The following is a 24,074-nucleotide window of genomic DNA, read 5'->3' on the forward strand; positions in this document are numbered from 1 at the left end:
CTCTGCTGCATGGGCTGGGATGACAGACAGCTTCTGCAGGCTTTATCATGAGGACAGCACATATTCCAGGCTGCACAAGACCCTAAGTAAAGGCTTTGTTCCCATACTCCCAGAAGGATCTCACTGAGGCATCAGATTCTGGAAATGGAAAGAATTGGAGAGCAGTGGCTTGAGGGTTTTTTGCTGGTTTTTGTTTGTTTTTACCACCTCCTTCAGCATTTAGTTTTATAATACTTGTGACCCTCATATAAGAAAAAGAGGACAGCCTTGGTAAAATATTTATGTATATGGCATGATGATATGGTGAAGGCATGTTCACTACACAAGGAATAGCCTGGAGGCCACATGAATACTGCCCTTAAATGGCAAAGAGAAGCTCTCATTAATCCAGACCCTAAACCCCTGATTCTAAGCCAGGTTCCCCTGCAAATAGCAAGGCACCCAAAGCAAACCAGCAGTCTCCAGGTGTCAGAATCCCATGTCCCCTCTTGGCCAGGAACCTGAAGGATGCACGGGGAGACCTGTTTAACTCAGCATCAGAACATGTTCTTTTAAAGAGGTGCTCTGCTCTCAGCCAGACATCCCACCAAAGGCAGCCCGCACTCTGGGACGGCTTGCTTGTCACATCACTTGCGTATTTGCATGGGCCAAATCTGTGCCTGTTAATTCCAAAATAAGAACAGCGCAGGGGCTGCTGCAGGGACTTGCCTGCCAAATAAAAGCAAGAATGCAAGGCCATTTGGTGCCTGAGCACAACAGATGGGGGAAGCCTGACTTAGCACAGCCTCACCCTTGCAAGGAACTGCTGATGGGACAGTAAAGATCAAACATCCATGTAGTGCTCTGCAGTGCCTTGTGTTATTAACCTCCCCCTGCTCCTCTCAATCACAGCTGGATCCCATTGATTTGCTCCTCTCTCTCTCTCTCCCCCCAGGCTGACTAAAAAAAGGACTTGACATCTTTCCTTCCTGATTTTCATGTGCTTACCATTTCATTCCTGACACTATCTGAGCAGCAGAGAGAAGGGGGAGGGTACTACCTAGAACATCTGGCATCTTGACAGTTTTTTAAATAGACTTTTAAATGAGGCTAAATAAAGACACTGTAGTATTCAGAAAAATTTTGCTCATTCCACAGAAATCCCACTTAGTGGCTTGCAATGGAGAGCAAGTTCTTAGCAGTGTTTTTCCTCACCTAAGGCTAAATCTATCCTCAGATACCCTTACGAGGATGTTGGATAAAATCCATGGGTGGCAGAGGCCTATTTTTCTGCACTCTCAGACAGCTCTGCCCGCCTACATGGTTCCTCCAAGCAAGCAGGGACATTGGAACAAATCCCGGATTTATTTTTTTCCTCCTGTGCTGCCAAATTGCAAGTCCCGTCTCTGCCTCGTAAGTCACAGAGTTTTTCAGCATTCGTGCTACAGCCAAGCTCCATTTAGGGAGTCAGGAAGAGCATCCACCCCAGCAGTGTCAGCCGAGGCTACCTTGCCACTAGCCCCGGGCTGGAAAGAGCCAAGTCAGACTGCACAGTTAGCTAGTGCAGCTCACAACATCTGTGTTTCCATTTCCTCGGCCTGTCAAATGAGAAATAATCAATGGTACACCATCTAGAAACGGCAACGAGCAACCTGCTGGTCTCTCTATTAGTCATCTGCTCCTGCCCTCCAGCACCCCCAGGAGCCCTCGCGTACCATTCTTCTTATCACAGGAGCCCGGTTCCTGTCCTCTGTACGTGACAGCTAGGACTGCAGGCCGCTTCAGAAGCTGCGAGCCCACAGCTTGCCAGATTCACCCAAACTGCAAGCGGCAGGGTACGCTGGCCAGATCTGTTTTCCCAACCCACCAGGCAGAAAATCCAGAATCATCCACCCACAACCCCAGCACCCTTTGCCCCAGCCCTGAATACAGCAGCGCACACTTGCACAATGCCTCTGGGCACTGGATTCAATGCGTCTTTCATTACGCAGGACAAAGATTCACAGAAGCTGGTTTGTAAGGGCAGAGAAATGGTCTGGTACAGTCATTATTCTGCTCATGCCAAGAACTCTCTCATCCCTGGCAAAGGAACTGCCAGGCCATCTCATCTTCTCCCTGTGCTTCCCTGAGGAGCATTAGAACCAGACCCTGTACGGTCCAGCACAAACGAACATGCTCCTCTGAACTTCACTTTAAACTAACTGGATTTTCAAGAACCGTGTTTTTTTCCTACTAACCTCTCCCAGAGATTCAGTACTTAGATGGCTGAGTTGCAGCGGCACTGGCTTTCTCCCTGCACAGAATGGAGCAGATTCACTAGAGGCACAGAGGCAAATAAGGAACTTACTTGTAGGTTTTGGTTCTGTCCAACCAGAGGCCAGAGACCAGAGCCCCAGCCATCCCCGACAGTACAATGGTAAGTCCGATCCTGCCAGCATCCACTTCCTTCCCCTGTGGTAACACACACACAAATGCAGGAGCCAAGTCACAGCCAACAACAAGCAAGGTGTGGAGAACCCAGACAGGAAGAGACAAAGTCTGTGTCCCACGCACATCACCTTCTGTTAACATGCTAGCCAGAAGCAAGAACCTTTTTGGGCCTGGGCACTTCCCTATGAGCCAGCCCAGCGAAAGGGTGAGCACTGGCCAACAGGAACTCTCAAGGGAGTCAGCATAAACTCTACAATGCCTGCTGGCATCAGGATCAGGCTGGATGAGCCGGGGGAACCCACTACAAGGCAGCATGGACAAGCTGTATGGCACATTGCTCCAGCAGGAAGTACTGCAGGAGCTTATTTCAGCTGCTGAGGCACTCCACCCTTCTGCCACAGGAGTGTGAGCAGCCTCCAGGTACAGTTGTGCCAGCAGAAATTACTGTCAGGAACAGGGCAGAAGAAAACACACCCTCATCATTTAGGGTGTAAAGGAGCTGTCTTTGCTAGAGCTCACCTGCTTTTTCACAGGGTGCTGTAAAGAACAGAAAGAATCAACGCTCTCAAGCCAGCCCGCCAACCCGTGCCAAAGGCAAGCAGATATGCTCTGGTATTGCATTTCCCACAGGCTCTTTGGGCAGCTAGCCCAGCTGGACAGCGGCAGGCTGGAGAACAGCAAGCACCAGAGGGCCATGAGAACTGGGTGCACTTACTGGGTAGTGATGAATCACCATGCGGTTCAGCAGAGTGGACAGGGAGTAGAAGCAACCTGTATTCAGACCTGAGAGGGGGATAAAAATGCAGCACAGTCAGTTGGCTACTCTCCTGCTGGGTTGTGAAAGGGCAGAGACACAGCAAGACCTTTGGGACAGTGTCCTCTAACAAGGCAGCAGAGTATCAGGAGAGCCAGCTGGACTGGCTGGACAGAGGTTACTGGCAGAAACGCAGACCAAGGACGGCTAGATCTCAGCATGCAGGAGGAAGCACCCTGCGGTTTCAGGATGGTTCTTACCTGAAGAAGAAGAAGAAAGGCTGTGCATATTTCTAGTATTGAAACATCATGCAAGTTCTTCATAGGGTCTCAACCCTCCCCTCACAGCCAGAGGCACCTTCAGCAGTGGAGATTTTTCTTCCCCCCAGCCAAAGTAAAATACTGGCAAAGCACCCACCTCGGCATCACACCTCTAAAAAGGGCCTGGGATTCAATTAACACCAGTGCCATTGACCAGCGGGGTTTCCTTCCCAAAGGACCACTTGACAGCATTCTCCCTGCTGACAGGCAGTGAAGAACAGCCTCCCAAAGCCAAGAGATACCAGAAGGCAAGTGGGAGCAGAGCTGATGGTGAAGCACAGACAGCACTTCCCCCAAGCACCTGGTGTGTGCGTCTGCATGGGAAAAGGCTTACATTTTTACAAGATATCACTGAAGCCTGAAAAAAAATAAAAAACAACTGTGAAAGTAATTGTCTTTCTGAAAGGGAAGTTAGATTAACTGTTACAGGCGTCAGCCACCTGGTGAAGGTTTCTCAGTATCACCCAAGGTGAGAATGGAAACCGTTGGGGGAGATACTGGTCAAGCCCCACTCAGACACTCCGTTTCAGCATTCAAACAACTTTGAGCTCAATGCTTTCCTGAAGGTCACAGAGAACAAGAGCCCCCCCTTCCCTCCCATGGAAATATCCACATGGAATATCCACACAGGCACTGGAGCAGCAGTACTGCAACGGTTCCACTCTCACCTTGGGTGATACTAAGAAACCTTCCCCAGGTGGATGAGGTCTGTAACAGTCAACTCAACTTTCTTCTCAGAAAGTAATTTACATTTGCAGTTAGTTTCTCTTCAAGGCTTCAGTGATCCTGGTAGGGGGAGGGATGGGGACACATTTCACCACTGCAGCTCACACATCTCTAGGCTCCAGAAGGTGGCAGGGGTTTAAAAATTCTGGCTCAGACGTCTGAAATCCTGACAGCCCAGACACATGTCAAGTTCCTACTTCCTGCTTTTCCTCTCTCAACCTCAGCTAAAAGCAGAAACATGGCACTACATGATATAGAAGTGCAGTCTAGCAGGCCGAGCTTTGACAAAGGGAACAAAATCCTGAGCTGTAACTCCAGTTCCCCTGCCCCTGAAGCCCTGAGCAATCCTGCTGTGCCCAGCCCACTCCTCCACTGGGAGGCTGCAAACCCACTGCCCTACACAGCTCCCGAAGCAGTCCAAGGAGCCACCAGCTTGACAGCTGGAAGGGAGATCACACTTCCTTCACACACCCTCCTCGACAACGTTAAGCAGAGCTAACTCAGCTTCATGGGACAGAACAAATGAAGAATCTTAAGTAATCCTGTAAGCCGACTGCCTGTGACAGTGGTCCCTGCTCCAAAAGGACATCTCAGCGCAGACCAGCACAGTCCCTCTACCCACTACTGCTTCACCTCAAAGCTGGGAATAAACATAGACAAGTCATGTGCGTGCCTCTGCTTGCCACCCAGCCAAGAGGACAGCAACCTGGTGGGGACAGCCAGACTCCGACAGCTGATGCTGTCAGGACGCCAGCTCCACAGAGGTTTGGTGATGTATGTGATTTCCCAGAGAAAGAAGGGCCCCCTCTCCCAAGCTGGGTAGAAAGAGATGGAGAGTTGGCAGCAACACTTGGCACCAGAGTCAGACAAAATATTCTAAGAATCGAGACAATGTGCCCAATTTGCATTTGTGAAGGCTGCCAGAAGAAGTATGCATTTTACATGTTACAGTTGCTCAGTGAAGTTTCTCTGTGAATTACAGCCAGCTGTTTGAATGCCTGAAAAACAGGCAAGGGATGTTTCCAATGGCAGTGCCCAATTGCCCATGCAGACAAGGAAACCAGGTCTAGAAGCTAAGAAAAAGACATCTGAAGATCCAATCCCACCTGATTCGTTGGTTAGTTACCATGGTTTGCTTGTAATGTGCTGTGTAACAACATTTGAGACATCAGTGTCTCCTCTATTTTACAGAGGCCAGGAAGGGGAAGTTTATTGCCCAAGGCTCCAAAAGGAGCCCTTATTAAGCCCTGGACTAGAACTCAATTCTCCTGTAACTAAGCAGTGTAGTGCCTACATGCCAAACTACTGCTCTTCCTCATCTTCATCATCTTCCAGGACAATGGTTCCTTATGCAGATCTCCTCAGTTGCCCTGCCTTCTCCTTCACTGCCTCATCACCTTTCCAAATGCTGATTCTTTGGAGCTGTCTCATCACTCCCACTTTACAAGCCTTTCCCAGCCTTTCCCATCCTTTTCCTTCCTGCTGTCCATCCGTAGCTACACGGTTTCAGTGCAAAATCCAACCCAGTGAACTCAGAGTTCCTTAACGCCCACTCCATGTCATGCCTCAGCTTTACTGAAGCAATGTCAACAGTCTTTGGGAAAAGGCAGTCTGAGGATTCCTGAGAAACAGTTCACCCACACTACCCAGATGCAGTGCCACCGATGTTTCCAGCACTGCAAGTCTTCCCGCAGGAAAGGAGTTGGCAGGTGCTGGTCATATCGTTTTACCTTAGAGATCTGCAGCCCTGTTCTGACCTGGCATCATGTGAGGACCCCCAGTCTTTCTACAGCCAGGGGAAATGAACCAGCAGGCCATTTCCCACTCTCTCCCCTAACAAACACTATGTCAATATAAAAGCTACAAGAAGCTGCAGGTATCTGTGTTAAACAGGGGAGATGATTCAGTTGCACTCACTTGGCTGCAGCTGTCTTAAATCTTGTCCAACATAACTTTTGACTTGAGTAGGAAATACCGTCCCCATTTTAAGGCCAGACTAGTTAAGAAAAAAAAAAAAAAAAAAAGTTTCACTGCTTAGTTCCCTCTCTGAGTAACAGTCACCTTATCTTCACTGCCAGCAGCCTGAAAGTCAAGTTGGAGATGGACATGAAACTGACATAGGGAGGAGCAGAATAAATGCACAGACAGGTGGAAGACAGACAGGATTATGAGCCACTGAATGCTTTCCACGTCATTTGTGACTGCCAGGAGGGAATTATCCCACAGAGATCAGATTCTAAACATGTTCTTCATACTGGGACTCTGCCTCCCTCCTCCAGAGCCTGATTACCCCTATTAGGGCTAATGCTTTCCCCTGCAGATGTCAGGATCCAGCTTTTAGCCGGTCTGCCTCTGAGAGTTTCTCCTATCTGCACTTTCACAGAGGTCATCAGGTACTAGGGAGAGGGAGTAGGGAGCAGCTGCAGTGCCAACCAGCAGAGCCTAAGGGTGGTCTGACAGGGGCATTTCTAGAAGCCTACTGCACTGGGAAGGTGGAAGAGATTTCAGCAGGTCCAAAGATCATCAGTCCTCTCAGAAGGTACAAAGCCACCATCTCACTCTCTCCTACCTGACTTGTCACTCACAAAGTCCTTTAGGCACAGCCGCTAGAGGAACCACAGAAGTTCAACAACTATTTATCTTTCCTCCTGAGGAGCTTCCGCAGCAAGCAGGTGGGAAATGGGGACAGACCTCTCTGCAGAGCAGCTGCCTAAAGCATATCCTATCCTATCATACAGGTGTAGGCTGCAGTGGCTTCTCTGTCTCTGCTAAAGAGAAGAATACTTCTCCGTATGACAATTCAGCATCAGGAACAGATTCAACACATCACACTGCCCTCAGAGAAATACGGCAACACCACTGAAGGGAAGAAGCAAACCCAACGTGGAAGAACAGATGGCAGGTCTCCAACCCTCCCCTTCATCTGCTTCATAGGGATTGCCAAAGAGGCTGGTGCAACTTGCACACCTACGTGCTCCACATCACCTCTACTGGGAGGTCTGCCAGCTTTTCTTGGGAAGCAACTTGCAATCAGTGCAGCAAATTGCACTCAGACACAGCTCCCTGTGTTTCTTAGGTAAGCATTTAGATTAGTCCAAGTTATTAACCAACTAGGAAAAAAAAAGAATAAGGAAATCCCCTGAACAGGAAGTGATCAGAGGCTGGGGAAAAATAATAATAATAATAGTGGGACACATTGTCCTCTGTCCTCTAGGTATTTGCTTGTAACCATTGCTGGAGGGGACTAGAAGGACCCTGGTCTGTGGCAGCACAGCTATCCTTACATTCCCCTACCACTACTCAGGCCAGTTACTGCCCCGGCACAGCACATGAGGGAGGAAGAAGCTAAGCATGTCCAGCAGCGATGGCTGCACAGAGCAGCCAGACCTTACCGTATGTGACCATAAGCAGCACAAAGTTGGCGTTGCGGAGCAGACGAAGGATTGATTGCCTGTAGGAATATTCCATTGCCGGTCGTGACTGGATCAAGGCCTGAGCTTGGCTCGGAGGGTATGGGGGCTTCTCCTTGAAGACTGAAACCAGACACAAAGCAGACCTGTGTGTAACTGCGCAACTGGGGAGCCTGAGCACATGCTGAGGATTAAGATGTTCAAGGGACAGCATAGGGAGTAGTAAAACCAAGTGTAAAAAATACACCAGCATCCCTAAGCTTTGATCTCCGTGCACGAAGTTAACCGGGAACAGGAGAAGAAGAGGGCCTCTCCAGTAACAGCTCCTGCCAGGGGGAAAACACCTTGCCTTCAATCAGCATTTTGTGTAGGCAGTGATTGGCAGCAGAAGAGTTTGCAGGACTAATAACAACTTCATCTACCAGAAGATGGACAGCCAGCTGCAAAAGTGTTGCATGGCCATACAAATGCAGAAGTGGAATGGGAAAAGCCAGCCGACAAAGGAGGCCTCATGTCCTGCAGTGCTCAGGGAGCAATGGCCTATGCCAGGTTTTACTCCAGGCCTGACCCTTCTCAGTCTGGGTGTGCTGTCTGCTGTCTCTAACCAGCACTAAAGCAGCATCCAGGAATCCCAGCTGCAGGTGATCCCCTGCTGTATTAGGAGCAGCACAGTCACTTTTGTACTTTGTCTATTCCCCACCCCTGAATCATTAAAGTCTACATCTGACTCAACTATCAGGCAACACGAACAAGCTGGCAAGAGGAGTCCACAAAGTCTACTGCCTGTAATGCTTTCTTCACCCCACTCATAACTGGTTACCTGTATTTTCCCCTCCTGGGAACAGCATGTTCCTGTGATTCAAGATAATCTACCTCCTTCTCCATACCCTTAAGATGTAATCAGCCCCAAGCACCCTGTTTGCAGGCAAGAAGGATGAGAACCTTGAAATACTTTTAAGAGTGCCTTTAAAGAACTTATACATGCCAGAGTTTTATTGTGGGCAATCAAAGGATGAAACGAACAATTTGGCAGGCTCACTCACAACCCCACGCAGGCCCCTCACACTCAGGCTGATCTTCTCAGTTCCACTTGGTTTCACGCACACTCTTCCCACCTTACCTATGATAACCAGGATGAAGAGGGCTGTTGCCACGCCTGCTGTCATGAAGAACATGATGCTTATATGGTAGGCCAGCTTCTCCACATCTTCCACGTTGGGAACCAGAACAGGAGGGACCAGAAAGCCCAGAGCAATGCCAAGCTGAGCAGGAGAGAAAGGGGACACAGATGTGACATGGAACCACAACACCACCACTAGCTCAGAGCTCAGCCCTTTGACGCAATCCTCCCTCACACAGTAAGACCTGAACTTGGCCAACTCCAGCTTCACCTACAAGGAGAAAATCCCCTTCACCACCTAATAATTGAAAGATAAAAGGCAGGTACCCACAGTAACTAGGCCATGAGAGGTCCCTCCCACCAAAGCCACAACTGTAAGGATATTCAAGGCAAGGTTTCAAAGCAGAATTGAGTAGAATTAATACCTGCCTCCACCGAAGTGGAGTTCTTGCTTCCCCTGTCCTCCCACACACGTTACCCTGCACACACACATCCCGCTCCTTATCTTACATCTACTCTGGTGCTGACCTGATCACTTGCTCATCTGACTTGGCTCAGGAAAAACAGCAGAAAACAACACCATCAAAAAACACCACAGTTCTCTACTGGGTTAATGAATTGAACCTATTTGTCTTCAGGCCAGACAAGCACAAGTGTTGACACAACGCAGAACCTGCCCACTCATGGTGAGTGAGATATCAATCTGTCTCAGCCATTCTATGACACTTTCTGAGTGAGGTCCCTCCCAAGACAAGGCTCACCCTGCTACCACTCACGCCTTTCCCACTGCACCAGGAGAATCTAGAAAAAGACAAAGATTGAGAGCGAAGGAAGTGCTGACAGCACGTATCCTGAACATTGAGGTTGTGCAATGGGGCTTGGCAACAGCCCAGCTGAAATGCTTGGCTCTGATGGGCTGCAAGAAGACACCCTGCAGCTGTGGCCTCTGCTGTGCCGAGAGCCCCACACGTCCAGCCGAGGAGCTCCTGCCATGACAGCACACGCTTTGGTGAGGACCCTGGGGCTCTTCACTTGACAGCTGTTTCTCCAGGAGAGCAACAAGGAGCTGTAGCAGCGCAGCTTTTGCCATGATGACAAGCAGCATTAAATGGCACAGACCTTCAGTGCCAGCCCTCAAAAGAGGGGAAATACCTGCTTTGATGCCTGGGAGCACTCTCTTCATAAAGTTGAAGCCAAAGTCCACTCATCACATTTGGAGTACTCTAAAGACAAGAGGAGGCATATAACCCCCCCCCCCCCCCCTTCTTCCCCCCTCCTGTGTTTGTTTCCCTTTACAGCCTTTTTTCCCCTTTACAGCCTTCCCTTTACGGCCATGTTAGAATCACCATCTAGTTCCCAAGGAGTGTATTTCCCTGCTCCTCTGGCCCTTCTCAGCACTTGCAATCTTCTCAGACATCAGAAAAAGAGCCACACGAGTTCAGCTCTTGCTTGCTCTCAGAGAGGTTCTGCACACTTAGCCCTGTACAAACATTTTTTTTTTGTTTAGTAACACTTTTTCACCCCCCATTTCCTGGTTTCATCCTATGTTTGCTGTTGTGGACAGTAACAAGGCACACACAAGAGCCTATAACAGATGCAAGGACTGAAAAGGCACCCAAGAAGAGACAGCAGGTGGCCATGCAGGCATCCTCATCCCTGCTTGAAACAAAGATTTCCAATCTCTTTCACAGGCTGTACATTAGCTGGGAGGTAGAAAGGCACTCCCATTACTGGTAGTGCTAACTGAACCAATACAGGCTGGCAGTATAAAAAAATACTCAGGCTACACCAATGCAGCCTCTCTATAGCCACTGCCCTCGTCCTCACGCTGAAAGGAGGTAAGAATATGCAAAGCATGGAAACAAGGATATATTCAAACTAAGCCCATTTCCTCATGGGAAACACCAGATAGGAAACCATGAGCAAAATCAAGACCTGTTGCCCCACAATAATGCTCCCAACAGAAGGATCCAGTGCTCAATGTCTCCCAAGTCCCAGGACAGGGTCATTTCATGTAACTGGTCTTACTCTACAGGTAAGGAAAGCAAAGATCAAGAAAAGCGAGGTCTGTGGTGCCCACAAGTCACTGCCAAGCATAGCAGAACATAGAGCGGAATGACCCTGGAGCCCTGTCCCTGGCAAAGGCTTGGCAGGTTTCCTGCCTTGCCCTCCAGCAAAAACTCCTTGCACTTTCTGCATGCTTTTGCCATCATATCTCCATGTTACTGGGATGATGATGGACTCATTTTGGAAGAGCCGCTGCACCGGCCACGATCAAGATCACAGAACAAGTACAGGTGCCACAACTGCTGGCTGGGACAAAAATGGGCTTGTGCTCTATAGCAAACTCTCTAGAAGCCCTCCTCCTCCTCCATCCAGCTGGTGGATCTTTGAGATGGGGAGAATGCTTATAGTTCAAACAGAGCTGTCTGCTAGACTCAGAGACAGCATTCAGCTTAAAGACATGTAACCTTCAACAATGTCTGACCAAACTCTGTGTCGAACTGTGCCTTCCTCCACCGGGAGGCTGCAATAGCCAAGGTCAGGATTGCAGCAGACATCTGTGCTGAGTTCATTCCCAGCACTGGGGCACCCCAGGACCTGGTGGGAAGAGTCACCAGGAGACTACAGATGTGCCACACCAGTTCAGGCCATTTCCAGCAGTGAGAACATTCAGGGTTTCATTAAGCACCGTTGTGGTGGTTTTACCGTGCTAGGCAGTTGAACACCACAACCGCTCTCTCACTCCCCCTCCTCAGATGAGGAGGGGAAGAAGTAAAGGAAAGAACAACTCACGGGTTGAGATAAGGATGATTTAATTAAAAAGGGGAAATATATATATATATATATAATTAAGGAAATATTATTATTAATTAAACAATTCAACTAAAGGGAAAAAAGGGAAAGGGGAAAAGGGAGGGGGGGAAAAAGGGAATAACTAAACAAAACAAGTAAAGGCTATGTGGAAGTGCAGAGGAAAGAAATTACTCTCTACTTCCCACAAATGAGCGATGCTTGACCACGTCCTTGAAGCAGGGCCTCAACGCACGTAGCCAGTGTTCGGGAGGAGGACAGACGTTTCGCAACGAGAGCCCACCCCTCCCCTCTTCTTCCTTTTTCCACCTTTTATTGCTGAGTGTGACATCATATGGTATGGAATATCCCTTTGGTTGGTTTAGGTCAGCTGCCCTGCTGATGTTTCTTTCTCGCTTTTTGCCCACCCCCTAGGAGGGTCAGAGAGAGTCCTGATGCTGTGCCAGCACTTCTCAGCAGCAGACACAACACTGGTGTGATACCACTGCTGTTCTAGCTACAAGTGCAGAGCGCAGCACTGTATGGGCTGCTGCAGGGAAAGTTAACATCCCAGCCAGACCCAGTACAACCGTGAAGTGAAACAACCTGGGATATCCCCAGATTGTAAGTCAAGAACTGGAGGAGTTAAGAGAACTTCAAATACCACCAGTAGCAGAGGTAAGCCTTCCCAACACCCACGCGGCACAGGCAGCCTCTGATACAGGACTGAACTTGCCAGAGCTCATCTTGGTCCAGACACAGCCTGTCCCCTCGCTGTTACAGCTAGTCAGGTCTGCCTTCCCAACATGCATTGGCTGCTGACATGGGAGACTCACTGACTACCTGGGAGCTTGACCATCAGTTGGCTTAGAGACCTCAAGCCCTGATCTTCATTAAATTGCATGCTTCCCTGTTCTCTGTACAAGGCAATCAAGCCTGTAGCTTCACAGAAAAGGCACTTACACCGAATCCAGAGCACACCCAGAGGGCAGAAGCCTGTTCACCTCTGCAGCAAGTTTATTTTGGCCAGAGTACAGTCCTGCTGCTCCAGCATGCCTGCCCAGCCCAGGACGCAGCCATGCTTCAGTACTGCGGCCACACTGGGCTTCTCAGCATTCCCAGAAGTTCAAGCTTCAAGGAAAAGACTCAACATTGCTCCTTTCCAGTGGAGACTGGAGTCCTCCTAGTCCTCACCTACCAGGTTCCAGATGGGCTTAGGTTCCAGGTGGCCTTCTCCACCTTTTACCAAATTAGGTCTATAAATCGCTTCCCGGAAACCGCTGCCTTGCCTTACAGCCCTTTCATTCCTGGAAGAATCAGGCTGGATTCTTGTGCTAGCTGCTTCTGCAACATCATTCACATGATACTCACACAAGTTGCTGAGCCACAGCAAAACATGTGCAGGAAAACGGAAGGTTTCTCTGGGACCACAGTCAAGATTCACTCTCTTCAGGTCTCCCTCTACCCTTTCCTATCTGAAAAAGGATATTGAGAACCTGTTCTGCAAATTATTCATAAATCCATTTCTGAGAAGTCCTATAGTCACTGCCTATCAAAAGGACTTACTCAGCTCTCTTGGGTACTTCTGTTGTCTTTTCAGAAGACCTGAACAATTTTTCCTAACCACAAAAGGATGCTTGTCCTCACTCTTCCCCTTCCACAAAAGGGGACACTCTTATCCACTGGGAGTTTCTTAAACCTGCAAAAAAATAGGTGGCAGAGGGAAAAAAAAAAAAAAGTCCCAGCATAGCACTAGGAAACATTTTATATTTCAGGGTCACTGATATTATTAATCCTATGAAGATAAGATCCCTTGACTTGGCTAAAACTGAAGATTTCCCAGAGGATACCCTGGATTATTCATTGCACTTTTAGCAACAAAGACAAGCTCTCTACATCGTAAGTATTACACCGCACCTACTTTACCTTTCACAAAGAGATTTTCAGTTTGGTTCTCAGCAGGAGTACCCACATCACCACCAGCCCAACAGACAACAGTGTAACCCACGAGCCCAAAAACTTAAACATTCCTTAACAGTGGAGAAACATTTTTTCTCCCTTCTCCAGTTTCCACATCAGGTTGGGGAAACCAAAGCAATGTAAAAGCAAAGCTGGTTCTGTGACGCTCTGTGCGACCCCTCTTACAGAAACCACCAGCCATTGGGGCTCATAGTGCAGTCCCTCTCACCAGGGCACAAACTCGCATCTCCAACCTTTGTGCAAGCAGAAAGGTCTCCAAGACCGATACAGATAGGGGCTCACTCCCAAAATTCAGCACTTCCACAACATGAGAGCACTTCCACATCCATAAAACGCACAGCACTGTCCTGATCCTCATGAATCCCCCTGCAGGAACCAGCCTGCTGGCACTTTATTTTAAGAAGGCTTTGTGGTGATTTAAACAGAATAACAGGGAAGTCAACAGCTACAGCAGATTCCACTGTCCAGATGAGGGGTTTTTTCCTCCTAAAGGCTGATAAACAGTGGAAAGAATCTATTTCCTACCTGAATTTCACCAAGATGCAGTCCCAACACTGACTTCATATTCAAGACTCAACCATACACAAGAACAGATGAGAAAATTGAGAGTAAGTGGCAAGTAAGATGGTATACATGTACCTGAGGTCTTGAAATGGACAATGGGATGTCTAATTTATCTGATTATATATCAAGAGTCCGCTGAAGGATGATAATCAGTGCAGTATCAGCATAAAAACTGTAAATGAATGATCGATGGAGGAGTGAGTCTTCACCTTAAAGAAAAATGAGAGTCAGCAACAGGAATACGGAAGCCCAGTAAAATCCCCAAGCAAGCAGAAATATTGACAGAAGAGACCGCCATATCAGGAAGGTCAATTAAAGTGTTAAAAGGCAGAAAGAGAGAGATGCTGCAAAGGCAAAAAACACAACAGAGAACTTGTGACAATGCCCTTGAAGGCTGTGTAAGCGTCATGACAGGGATGATGCAGAGACTGCATTTTTAGATTCCATAAATACCCTCTTCTGAGGATAACCTATAAGAAGCAGCACAATTCATGATTTTGGCCTAGGGCAGCACAGCACAACCACGACCAATATTAGCAACCACGATCAATATTAGGTTCTGCACTGCACTCACATTCAGCTTCCTTGCAGCAGCGAGCTGGGGGGTGGAAACAGCTCCAAACCACTACAGCGATTTTAACTTGCAAGAGGTAACTGTCTGAAAGGAAATCTTCTTGAAAGGAAATTCAGAAGACAATGCCACCTGCAAGCAGTTAGTTTTTTTGAGAGCACACAGAGACACCGCATCAGGGGCTCAGAGTAAGTGTACAGAACATTATCAACACTTTTAGAACAGTAGAAATAAAAGCAACCACGGTTAAAGAGCAAAGAAGGAAAAAGAAAAACCACCACATACCTCAAAAGCTGTACTTTATCTCCTCAAGCAAGAAAAAGAGGAGACAGCAAGCTGGACCAAATTAAAGTGAAACCATAATTAGGCCAAAAAAGACTGAGGAACAGCTTGACAAACTAATTAAAAACTTCATACGCTGCACAATCAGGAAGCCTGCCAGGAAGTCTGGAAGGCCAAAAGATGATCACCACGGAAGGAAAACATTCAAGACAGGGAGAACTAAATTAATTTTTGCATCAGCAGTCACTACATGATTTTCTGGGGAAGTTTCCACTTTGACAGAACCTCTTCATATGGAAAAAAAATAAAATAAAAAATCTGAAGTGCTATCAGTGGAAGACTTTATTCAACTTATTGCAGTCAGTTTGTTCTCTGAGGTGTCAGAACCAGATGGGATTCATCCAAAGGTTCAGAAGAATGAGACAACATGCTACTCACACAGAAACATACTGAACTGTTAACTCTGGTCCCTTACCAAAACACTCAAATCAGGAATGCAGGAAGGCAAGAGTGATACGAATTTTTAAAAGGCCCTGCAAGTGCAGGACTCCCAGGAAACTTGGGGGCCAGCAGACTGCCAACTCGGCCAAGTTGGCAGAAACTGTAACAGTCAGAAACCACAAGTTTACATGTGAATAAATACCAATACAGTGGGCTTTTCAGACGCTGCAATTTCCACACGGCCTCAGCAAGTTCCCAAACCAAGACTTTTTTTGAGTGAGTGAAAACAGAGCGTATCCTCCTCTCTTTCTTTTCCTCAGCACTTACCAGGGACCACTGACTGCCCCAGGGCTGCCTGACCTAGGCCAGATGCTCCTATGTCCTCACGCACTCGTGCACTGTACCTTTCCAAAGAACTGTTTCATGGGGAAAAAAAAAAAAATAATCAAGGGCTTCACCTGCTCTCAGCAAAGAGAGCTTGTTGCCTTCGTCAACACACCACACAGAAGGGTAGCTATTCTACCCTTCTAATCCTCAACATCCAGAGCGACCAAGGAGATGAGGAATCCTCTAGAAAACCATGAGGAGTATCATGCTTTGGAAGAAAACAAGTGACACTTGAATCATTTTAAGGAGTCAGGCCTGCTGCTCATGCTGATTTACTTGTTTTCTGACAGATACCTTTAAGCACATAGGGCTTCACATTTTCAAGATGTTCCTCTCCAGACACAACAGTAGAAATACTTTCGATTTTTCTACTATTATTATTTAATTATCATCCATTCTAATACAAGTGGCTTCATATACCAAGAACTTAAAACAAAAGGTGTGAGTCTCCCCAGCTGAATGATGAGAACTGACCCAACAATATTGTCACCACAGAAGCAGCATTTCCTAGTGAAAAGCCTACAGAGCAAGCCTGTGCTCTGCAACCATCACTCTCCTGGAAACCTCCATCTCGAATAGCCACCAGAACTTACCAAGTACCACCTGTTTCCCCAAAACCCTTGCAGGGAGAACACACAAGCCAAGTGCAGCAACACCTGTACTGCCCAGTAACAGGTGAGACCAGGTCAGGATGCTGCACAACCCTCATTAGTGGTTTTCTGGTACAAACTAGTGCAGAGGTGCAGAATGTAATGGGTAGTGGCAAAAGGACGCATATTTGACTGGCAAGAGGAGGAGGAAGCAGCACAGTTTGATGGATCTGGACACCACATGTCTGGTCACACCACGGAGCCCTTAGGAAAGAAAACAGAAGGTCTCCCCTTCCCGTACATTGCTCTTGGCAATGTATGGGAGTGGGACTTTGACCCCCGCTCGGTACAGACACCGGACAGTTCTGCCAAGGCAATAAAACACATCGGACCAGGATCTTCACTCACCCCGGGAACCCCTTGGAAGAGGCACGTGTTCCAAAGTCCTGGGCACCACAGCCTCTCCCGTTACTCATGTCCACGTGTCACAGTTCTGCCCTGTAGCATTTCCTCCTTTTTTAACTACAGGTGTCTCCCATGCTATAACCACAATATTTCACCTTTGCGATAAGGGAATTATAGGGTCATAACCTGCAGAGAGCAGACAGCCACCCCCCTCCACACCCTGTGACTCCTACCGCACATCAGCTTCCCAGCCCCTTGCTAGTCGCACAGGTCCCAGCTGCCTTCCTTCAAAAGACCTACAGTAGAACTGAAGATCCACAGCAAAAGATCTGTGCAAAACAGAAGCTGCCAGTTCCTACCCAGTGTATTTTTATTTGCACTGCTGCCCAGAATATGCTTCTTCCATGCCACTGACAGAAATACTAAAATCCATAAGGGCCCATTGAAATCCAGGCAGTCAGGAAGCCAATGTACTTAAGTGTTTGCACACCACAGTTTAGTCACCTTTTTTGCAGTGTTTTAAGAAGCAGAAAGGACCCAAGTGGTGAGAGGAAAAATGTAATCCAGGCCTCACAAAGAGATAAGATAGAGCTTAGGCTTTTTTTTTTTTTTTTTTAATCCATTCACACTGATATGAGAGATAAAGTTATTTCTTCAAACTGCACTTGCACAACCAAAGCTCTTCCGGAAGCAAAGTAAACTCCTTCCTCATCATACTTCTGTGGCATCATCTCCTCATACTGTTTAAGGTGATACAATGCCAGATAACGAAGACTACTTCTCTAGGCAAGTCATTCGAGGCCTCTCAGGACTGAACATACCTTTGCCCGGTTTACTGGGGAAGAAATGCAACGCAGCAAAACAGCAGCGGCAGATAAGAGACAGTAAAGCAGAAGAGGGGTTTCAGCTCCAACAGCCACCTCAGCAACTGCTGAAGTACTCAGATGGGATGATACTTGGGTCAAGGACCTATTACAGTCACATAACAGAGCCAGTCTCCAAGGATCCTACAGGGCAAGCACTAAGGGTGCCATAGGGCAGCCCCTCCCAGCAAAAACACTGCTGTCGTTCATTTAACACCCGTGTGAGTTAAACTCAGCAAAACCCAAAAGCCAGCTGCTTCTGTGAGGGAAAAGGGTGAGCTACTTTTGGCATGTGGCTGGGGATGGGAGCACCAGACAAAATGAGCAGAGAAAGATAATTTCAGGTTCCTGTGCCCTTTATAGAAGCTCAGGCATTCCTGGGAAAGCCACGTTGCTATTTGGTCAGCATGCCCTCCCGCACTGAGCCACGTCCAGAATCTCAGAGAGCTGGCCACATAGCACTCCTTATGATCCCAACCCACCCTGCCCTTCTTTACAAGAAGAGAAAGGAGCCAGGGCTGGAAAACAACACCTCTAACTATTGCCTCAGTAAAATCTTCTCTGTCCTAAGAGCTAAAAGCCCAGGAGATGCAGGGCCACGACTACCACCTATCCCTATTTCTAACAGGGATCAGATCTCATCAGAAGAGATGGGGAGCCCCTCAGCAGGGAGAGAAGAGCAAATGAGTTCTAGAAAGAAGTCTGCTTGAAGAGATGAATCCGACCAGACATGCTCCATTTCCACAACGCTTCTTGGACTTTCAGACACTGCCTTACCTGAAGAGCAAACAGCAAAGAAGAGGGTGTTAGTAAGGAGGCAAACAGCACAAAAGCAATGGCCATTCAGATGTTGCAGACCTGATTACTCACAGACACTCACCCCCACACCACCCCCTGCAGATTCTTTGCCTCATTTCAAAACACGAGGAAAGGACCTACCAGGAGAGAACATTTCATTCATGCTTTATCATCCGCTTTGCCTACTTCAAAAGCCATCACCTCATTACTGAGGGACTAACGCTCCCAGCAGTATGCAGATAGCACCTAAAATCTCCACCTCAGGCTGTTTCTTTAACAGAAGTCCTAAAAGACCTAACACACAGAGGCATCCCAGCTCCATCTGCACAAGGACAGACCCCACCCGGAGCTCAGTAAGCTGCTGCATCATTTTTCTCCCACAGGCAGAGACAAACATGAAACTGAAGTTTTCTTCCCTCCTAGTCCACCAACAACTTTTATCAACTCCTGCTAAAAAATGAAGCATCAAAATGACAGCAGAAAAATCATCCAACAGCCTGAATCCCTTACCCCAGAATGGTGAGAGCCAGGAAAAAGGTCGATTTTGATTAAAACAAAACAACAAAAAATCCACTGGTGGCAGAGCAATACAAAGTCACAGACACAAATGTCTTTCATTGCTCCAGCACAACACAGTTAACACAGTGCTCTTAATGCCAACAGGCCTGAACAAGCATTGCCCAAGCATGGCAGTCCAGCGCATACCACAAAAGCTGATGCAGAGTGCTGAGGAATTCCAGTACCTGCCCAGCTGGCTCCAGCTAATATACCTCAAATAGTCACAATAACTCACCTCATTACTTAAACATCCCCACCACTGTGGAGATTAGTGCCATCAGGCCACAGCACTGTTTCCTCACTCCCAAAAGGCAGCAAAGCAAGTATTTTCAAGAACAGGACAAGGCCTGCTGCTCCAGCTGACCCCTGCTCCTGCAAATGCTAGCATCTCAGAAGAGTATTTCTTTTCAACTGCAGTCTTACTACCAGAGAAAATGACAGGACAATCTCCCTCTGAGGTAGAAACCAGAAGCCCATCTGCTGGAAGCAGCACAGCCCTGATGCATACCACTCTCTCCCACCCAACTCTCGTGCACAGGTCTAACACAGATAACCAGCACCGAGTTCCTCCACAGGTGACACTGCTGATGATGTAGAAGACCCACTACCACTCCTGGCTGCATTTCTGATGCATATCAGTCAAATTCCTCACAAATTAAAATACAGCTGAAGGGCATCACTCTCCTGTTTCCTTTTCCTGGAACTTCAGCCTGAGGAAAGGTGCCCATGTAGATTTTTCTTGGTCTTTTAAATCAATAAGCTGCTAGTAATATTTTAATAACATTAACAATCTTACATCAAAGTATCCAATTTACAAGTGAATCCCATTCTATACCTACCCATACATGAACTTTCAGGGACAAGGAAAAAGAATACAACAACCTGTGCATTTCCCTGTTAAAATAGGAAAAAGTACAATGTAATGTAAACCAGCAGTGGGTAAATAAAGAGACTGTGATAGCCTCTGCAGGTGTCTGTACTCTCCTCTTCAAGTAGCTCATCAGCATCTCTTAGAGAGTGCTCTAATTCTTCTTTGCACTTCAGATGCCACAGCCAACACACCATGACCAGAAAAGCGTGAGGAGAATCTGATATTATCTACTAGGACTTTTTTTTCTTCTTTTTGAAGATATTTAACACTCCATCTGGCATTTCAATGATTTACTATTGAGAGCTAAGCTTGAACCTGAAGGTTACTGTCACACAGCAAGCAGTCGCCGTGTCCTGAACGGACATCAACCTAGCAGTCACGGATGTATGAGCAGAGCAGCAGGGCTCCCCTCAGGACAGCACTGCTGAGTGCAGTTTAAGGTAGATGGGACCATAAAGAGGGCAAGTGTATCAAACAAAGAGGCAGTCAAACTGCTCTGCTCACCCATGTAGCTGCTGATACTTCTGCCAGACAGGGATCTTAGTGCTTAGCATTTAGTAAATAACCATGTCAGAGATGTCAGCCTTGAGGATCTTTAACTTGGACTGTAATGAAGTAACACGGCTCTGAAAAGAAAATCATACAGTTGTGAATGAATGAGCAGAGGGAATAATTTGCCATACTGGCATACTGAGATTACAAACCCACCAAACTATGCCTTCACTGTCACTCCGTAGAACACACTCTTTAACTACAGACTCAGGGAAAAAAAAAAAAAAAAAAAAAAGGAAGCTTCTATTTCTTCCCCCTGCTCAACCTCACTGCTAAGCAAAATAGCAACTTTACACTCACTGTAATTATGCACATCAGGACCCTTGATTAAAGGGAATGAAATGAATAGGTCCTTGCTATGTAGTACACCCTGCCTTTAGTCATTGCCATTTCTTGTCTCCCTGATTCTCTAAAAGGAAAGTTTGGGCTTACAAAGCAGGGGTTATGTACTGACCTGTGGCCTCACTGCAATGTCAGTTCAACTCCCAGAGCAGTGCAGAGAACCAAACGTCTAACCAAAGTTTGCCTTTCACAATTGTTAGGCTAACCCACTCCTTTCGGGACGATGAAGATACTACCTACGCATTTAGCACAGGCTGAAAACCTCATTGTTTGGATTTCTTATGCAAACTATTGAGTAATTCCACCTGAATAAAAAAAAAAGGAAAAGTCTGACAGTGAAATGCTCAGTTACTTATTTACTCCTAAATCAGCAGTGTTCATGCCAAGTTAAATGCCTTCCACTCTACAGATTCATTTAAAACACATAAAAAACAGCCCACTAGCTTGGGTGGTAAGAGTGAAGAGGGAAGCTTAGATTCACTCAGAGAAAGATGAGCATGATTTCTCTTTCCAAAAGCTGTAAGCCAAAGTCTGCCTAACACAGTCCCACAGACGTCAGTTCCTCAAATGTCATCTCTGAGCATTCACTTCTTTTTGCTACAGCAGTATCTCAATCAGTACAGAAAGCCAGGATCTTGGGGAAAAGAGACCTCAGCTCTGGCTGATAGTTGCGTGTGCTGTAGGAATAATTGTGTGCACATGGTTCATGTTTTACAAACTACCCAAACTGCAAAAAAAAAAAACAAAAAACAAAAAACAAAAAACAAAAAAAAAAAAAAAAAAAAAAAAAAAAAAAAAAAAAAAAAAACACTAAAATCTGAATAGAGCCCACCCACAGTCCAAACCAGAGTCAGCTGAGGGAAGCATGCAGTCACGTGGAAAGGATTACATCGTGTGTTGGAAGTTAGAGGCACGGGTCTAGCTAAGCTGCTAATGCCAGACTGTACTTCCCTCTTCTTCATGTCAATGTCACAGAGCTGACCTCACTTCTCTTATGCCACACTGCATCAGCATTAGTCTATCTGCTTCAAGCAGCAGGGATCAGTGGGTGTTCCAGTACAAGTGTCAGCAAGTCATTTCCCTGATCGTTTCAAAACTGTGAAAAAAATATCTCCTCCAAGCACTATCTAACTACCAGAAAAGCACATTACAGCTTGAGCAAGCGTCTGCCACTGGCCTCCCTGACCCGCCTTTATACAAGAGTGCTCAGGGACCTTACCTCCTCCTAGCCTGGTGGAAGATTTGCTTCATTTCAAAACAACTGTTTGTGGAGACTCTGTGCCTTACTTTTAAGAGAGAGAAGTTGGTTAAAGGCCTTTTCCCCTGGCCCAGTCACAAGCACTGTCTTCTGGAGACAGCTATTCTCTTTCGTCCCATCTAGTAGCCAGCAGGAGTAGGATACTGCCGTGTCAAATCCCAATGCAGCCACAGTTATGAGATTTGCTGGACACTCGGCTGAAAGCATGTTTCTCAGCACCACGCTTCCCTCTCCAGTCCATCCACGGTGCTACCCAACCACGCTGCTGGAGCAGAGACTCACTGACAGGGGGGCAGGAGGGAAACGGAGAAGACTTCAAGGCCCAACACCACTTGATGCCAACCCTTGCACCACCTCCAGCTTCGTAGACCCAGGTCCCACTCACCTCGGCCACCACACCCACCCCACAGCCAAACCCAAGCCGTGTCCCTCCCTGTCCAGACTCCGAGGGGAGCTTTGTCCAAGTGCCTCTTCCCCTGACTCCATTCCTCCAGGAGGGAGCACACACAGGCCCCAAGCATCTCTTCCTCAGCTTGTTGCTTGGCACCTCGGCACTCCCTGGTCCCCTCCAGGTGACACCCAGCCCCACCTGCGCAGCAGCCGTCCCTTACCTGGTTCCCAAAGACAGCAATGGAGCAGGCGGTGGAGACCTCGCGCGAGCCGAACCAGACGGAGGCGATGCACGAGGGCATGCCCAGGATGAAGACCTGCGCCAGGGAGCAGATGACCTGCCCCAGCACCGTGACAGGGAAGAGGTGCGGCCGCAGGCTGCCCAGCTTCACCCAGGCGCCCAGGGCATTGAGGGCCGAGCCGGTGAGGGCAATGAGGCGCAGACCCCTCTTGTCCAGCAGCCAGGCGACGGGGAAGAGCAGCGGGATGTAGGTGAGCATGTAGCTCATGGACAGCCAGTCGATGGCGAAGGTGCTCACGCCGTAGAAGCGCGTGAAGACGTTGTTGATGCTGCCGTACTGGATCCACTGGAAGGCGTTGCACAGCGAGTAGCTGCTGAAGAGCAGCAGCACGACCCAGCGCCACCGAGACACCCGCACCTCGCCGGCGGCCCCCGGCCCGTGCCCGTCCCCGCCGGGCTCCGCCGCCGCCACCCCCGGCGCCTGGAGGCTCTCCTGCCGCACCATGCCAGCCCCGCTCGGCTCCTCGCTGCCAGCCCCGGCCGCAAGACCGAGCACCTGTCCGGTAAACCCCGCCCGGCCACCCCCGCCGCGCTCACTGCCTGCCCCTGCCCCTGCCCCTGCCCCTGCCCCTGCCCCCGCCCCCGGCCCGGCCCTCCCGCCCCGCCCGCAGCACCGCCCCTGCGCGGGGCCGCTTCTGGGCCGCGGGGAGCGCCGTGCGGAGGGGCCGAGTCGGGGACCCGAGCGCTCCGGGTGCCCTGCGGTAGTCCCCCCCAAACAGTCCTGGTGCTGTTTGATCCTACCGCGGTGCCGGTGCCCAGAAACCGCAGCACCTTCCCCAGCGCCGTGGCACGCTGCCTCAGAGGCAGGCTGAGCGAACGGGGAAGTGCTCAGCCCCCAGCCCGCAGCCGGGGTGTTCAGCCCTCAGCACTGCTCACCTCACAGCGGGGACAAAAGACCCCCCCCCCCCCCCAAACACCAAGCTGCCCCTCTGCAAATCGAAGGCACCAGGCAGTCCATGCCCTCAGTGCAGACCATGGGGACGCAGCCCCACGCAAAGCCAGCTGCCCAAGGCCCCTGCCAGAGCCCACAGATAGGCACTAGCGGCAGGGACACAATGTTCGAGGGCACAAGTGAGGGTATTGGTGTGCTTTCTAAGGCCTGGTACAAGACAGGCTCCCGTAGACACAGATAAATGGGAGTCACAAAAGGAGTGCGGATTAGCCCAGAATTTTGGTCAGGGACAACACTGCAGGTGTGTGTGTAGCCTCCGACCCAGCCTGAAATGCCGCTGTGGATATCTGGAGAATGAAGCGTTTTTGTTTTTCACTTGAGTTGGCTTTCAGTGAGTTTTTATGATGTGGCACACTATGAAATGAAAACACGCAGTGAAGTCAGAATTAAAGCATTTCAGTTCGACTGAAGCAAAACAGACAGAAGTGATGTTTGTT

At 48.4% G+C, this 24,074-nt stretch overlaps 1 protein-coding gene across 13 annotated transcripts in view; it reads right to left on the bottom strand.

Moving 5' to 3' along the window:
- FLVCR2 (FLVCR heme transporter 2) overlaps positions 1-23,216 on the bottom strand; it is a 33,690-nt gene extending 10,474 nt beyond the window's left edge. For 7 of the 13 annotated variants that reach the window (XR_004751385.1, XR_004751383.1, XR_004751382.1 and 4 more), the window contains exons 1-5: positions 22,606-23,216; positions 8,740-8,881; positions 7,602-7,742; positions 3,125-3,192; positions 2,327-2,430 (exon numbers count right to left, since the gene is read on the bottom strand). Coding sequence is in view for 3 of the 13 variants with exons in the window: in XM_035328318.1 (XP_035184209.1) it covers positions 2,327-2,430; positions 3,125-3,192; positions 7,602-7,742; positions 8,740-8,881; positions 22,606-23,130 (980 nt within the window). In the remaining 10 variants the exon portion in view is untranslated. Of the gene's footprint in view, positions 1-2,326; positions 2,431-3,124; positions 3,193-7,601; positions 7,743-8,739; positions 8,882-12,903; positions 13,008-13,098; positions 13,232-16,755; positions 17,150-18,496; positions 18,551-19,078; positions 19,289-19,382; positions 19,504-22,605 lie in introns of those variants that run through there. The other 6 variants (XR_004751390.1, XR_004751386.1, XR_004751387.1 and 3 more) reach the window with 6 other exon arrangements.
- Between the last annotated feature and the right edge of the window lie 858 nt (positions 23,217-24,074).

Source organism: Oxyura jamaicensis, chromosome 5, assembly GCF_011077185.1.
Source record: "Oxyura jamaicensis isolate SHBP4307 breed ruddy duck chromosome 5, BPBGC_Ojam_1.0, whole genome shotgun sequence".
Classification (NCBI taxonomy): Eukaryota; Metazoa; Chordata; class Aves; order Anseriformes; family Anatidae; genus Oxyura; species Oxyura jamaicensis.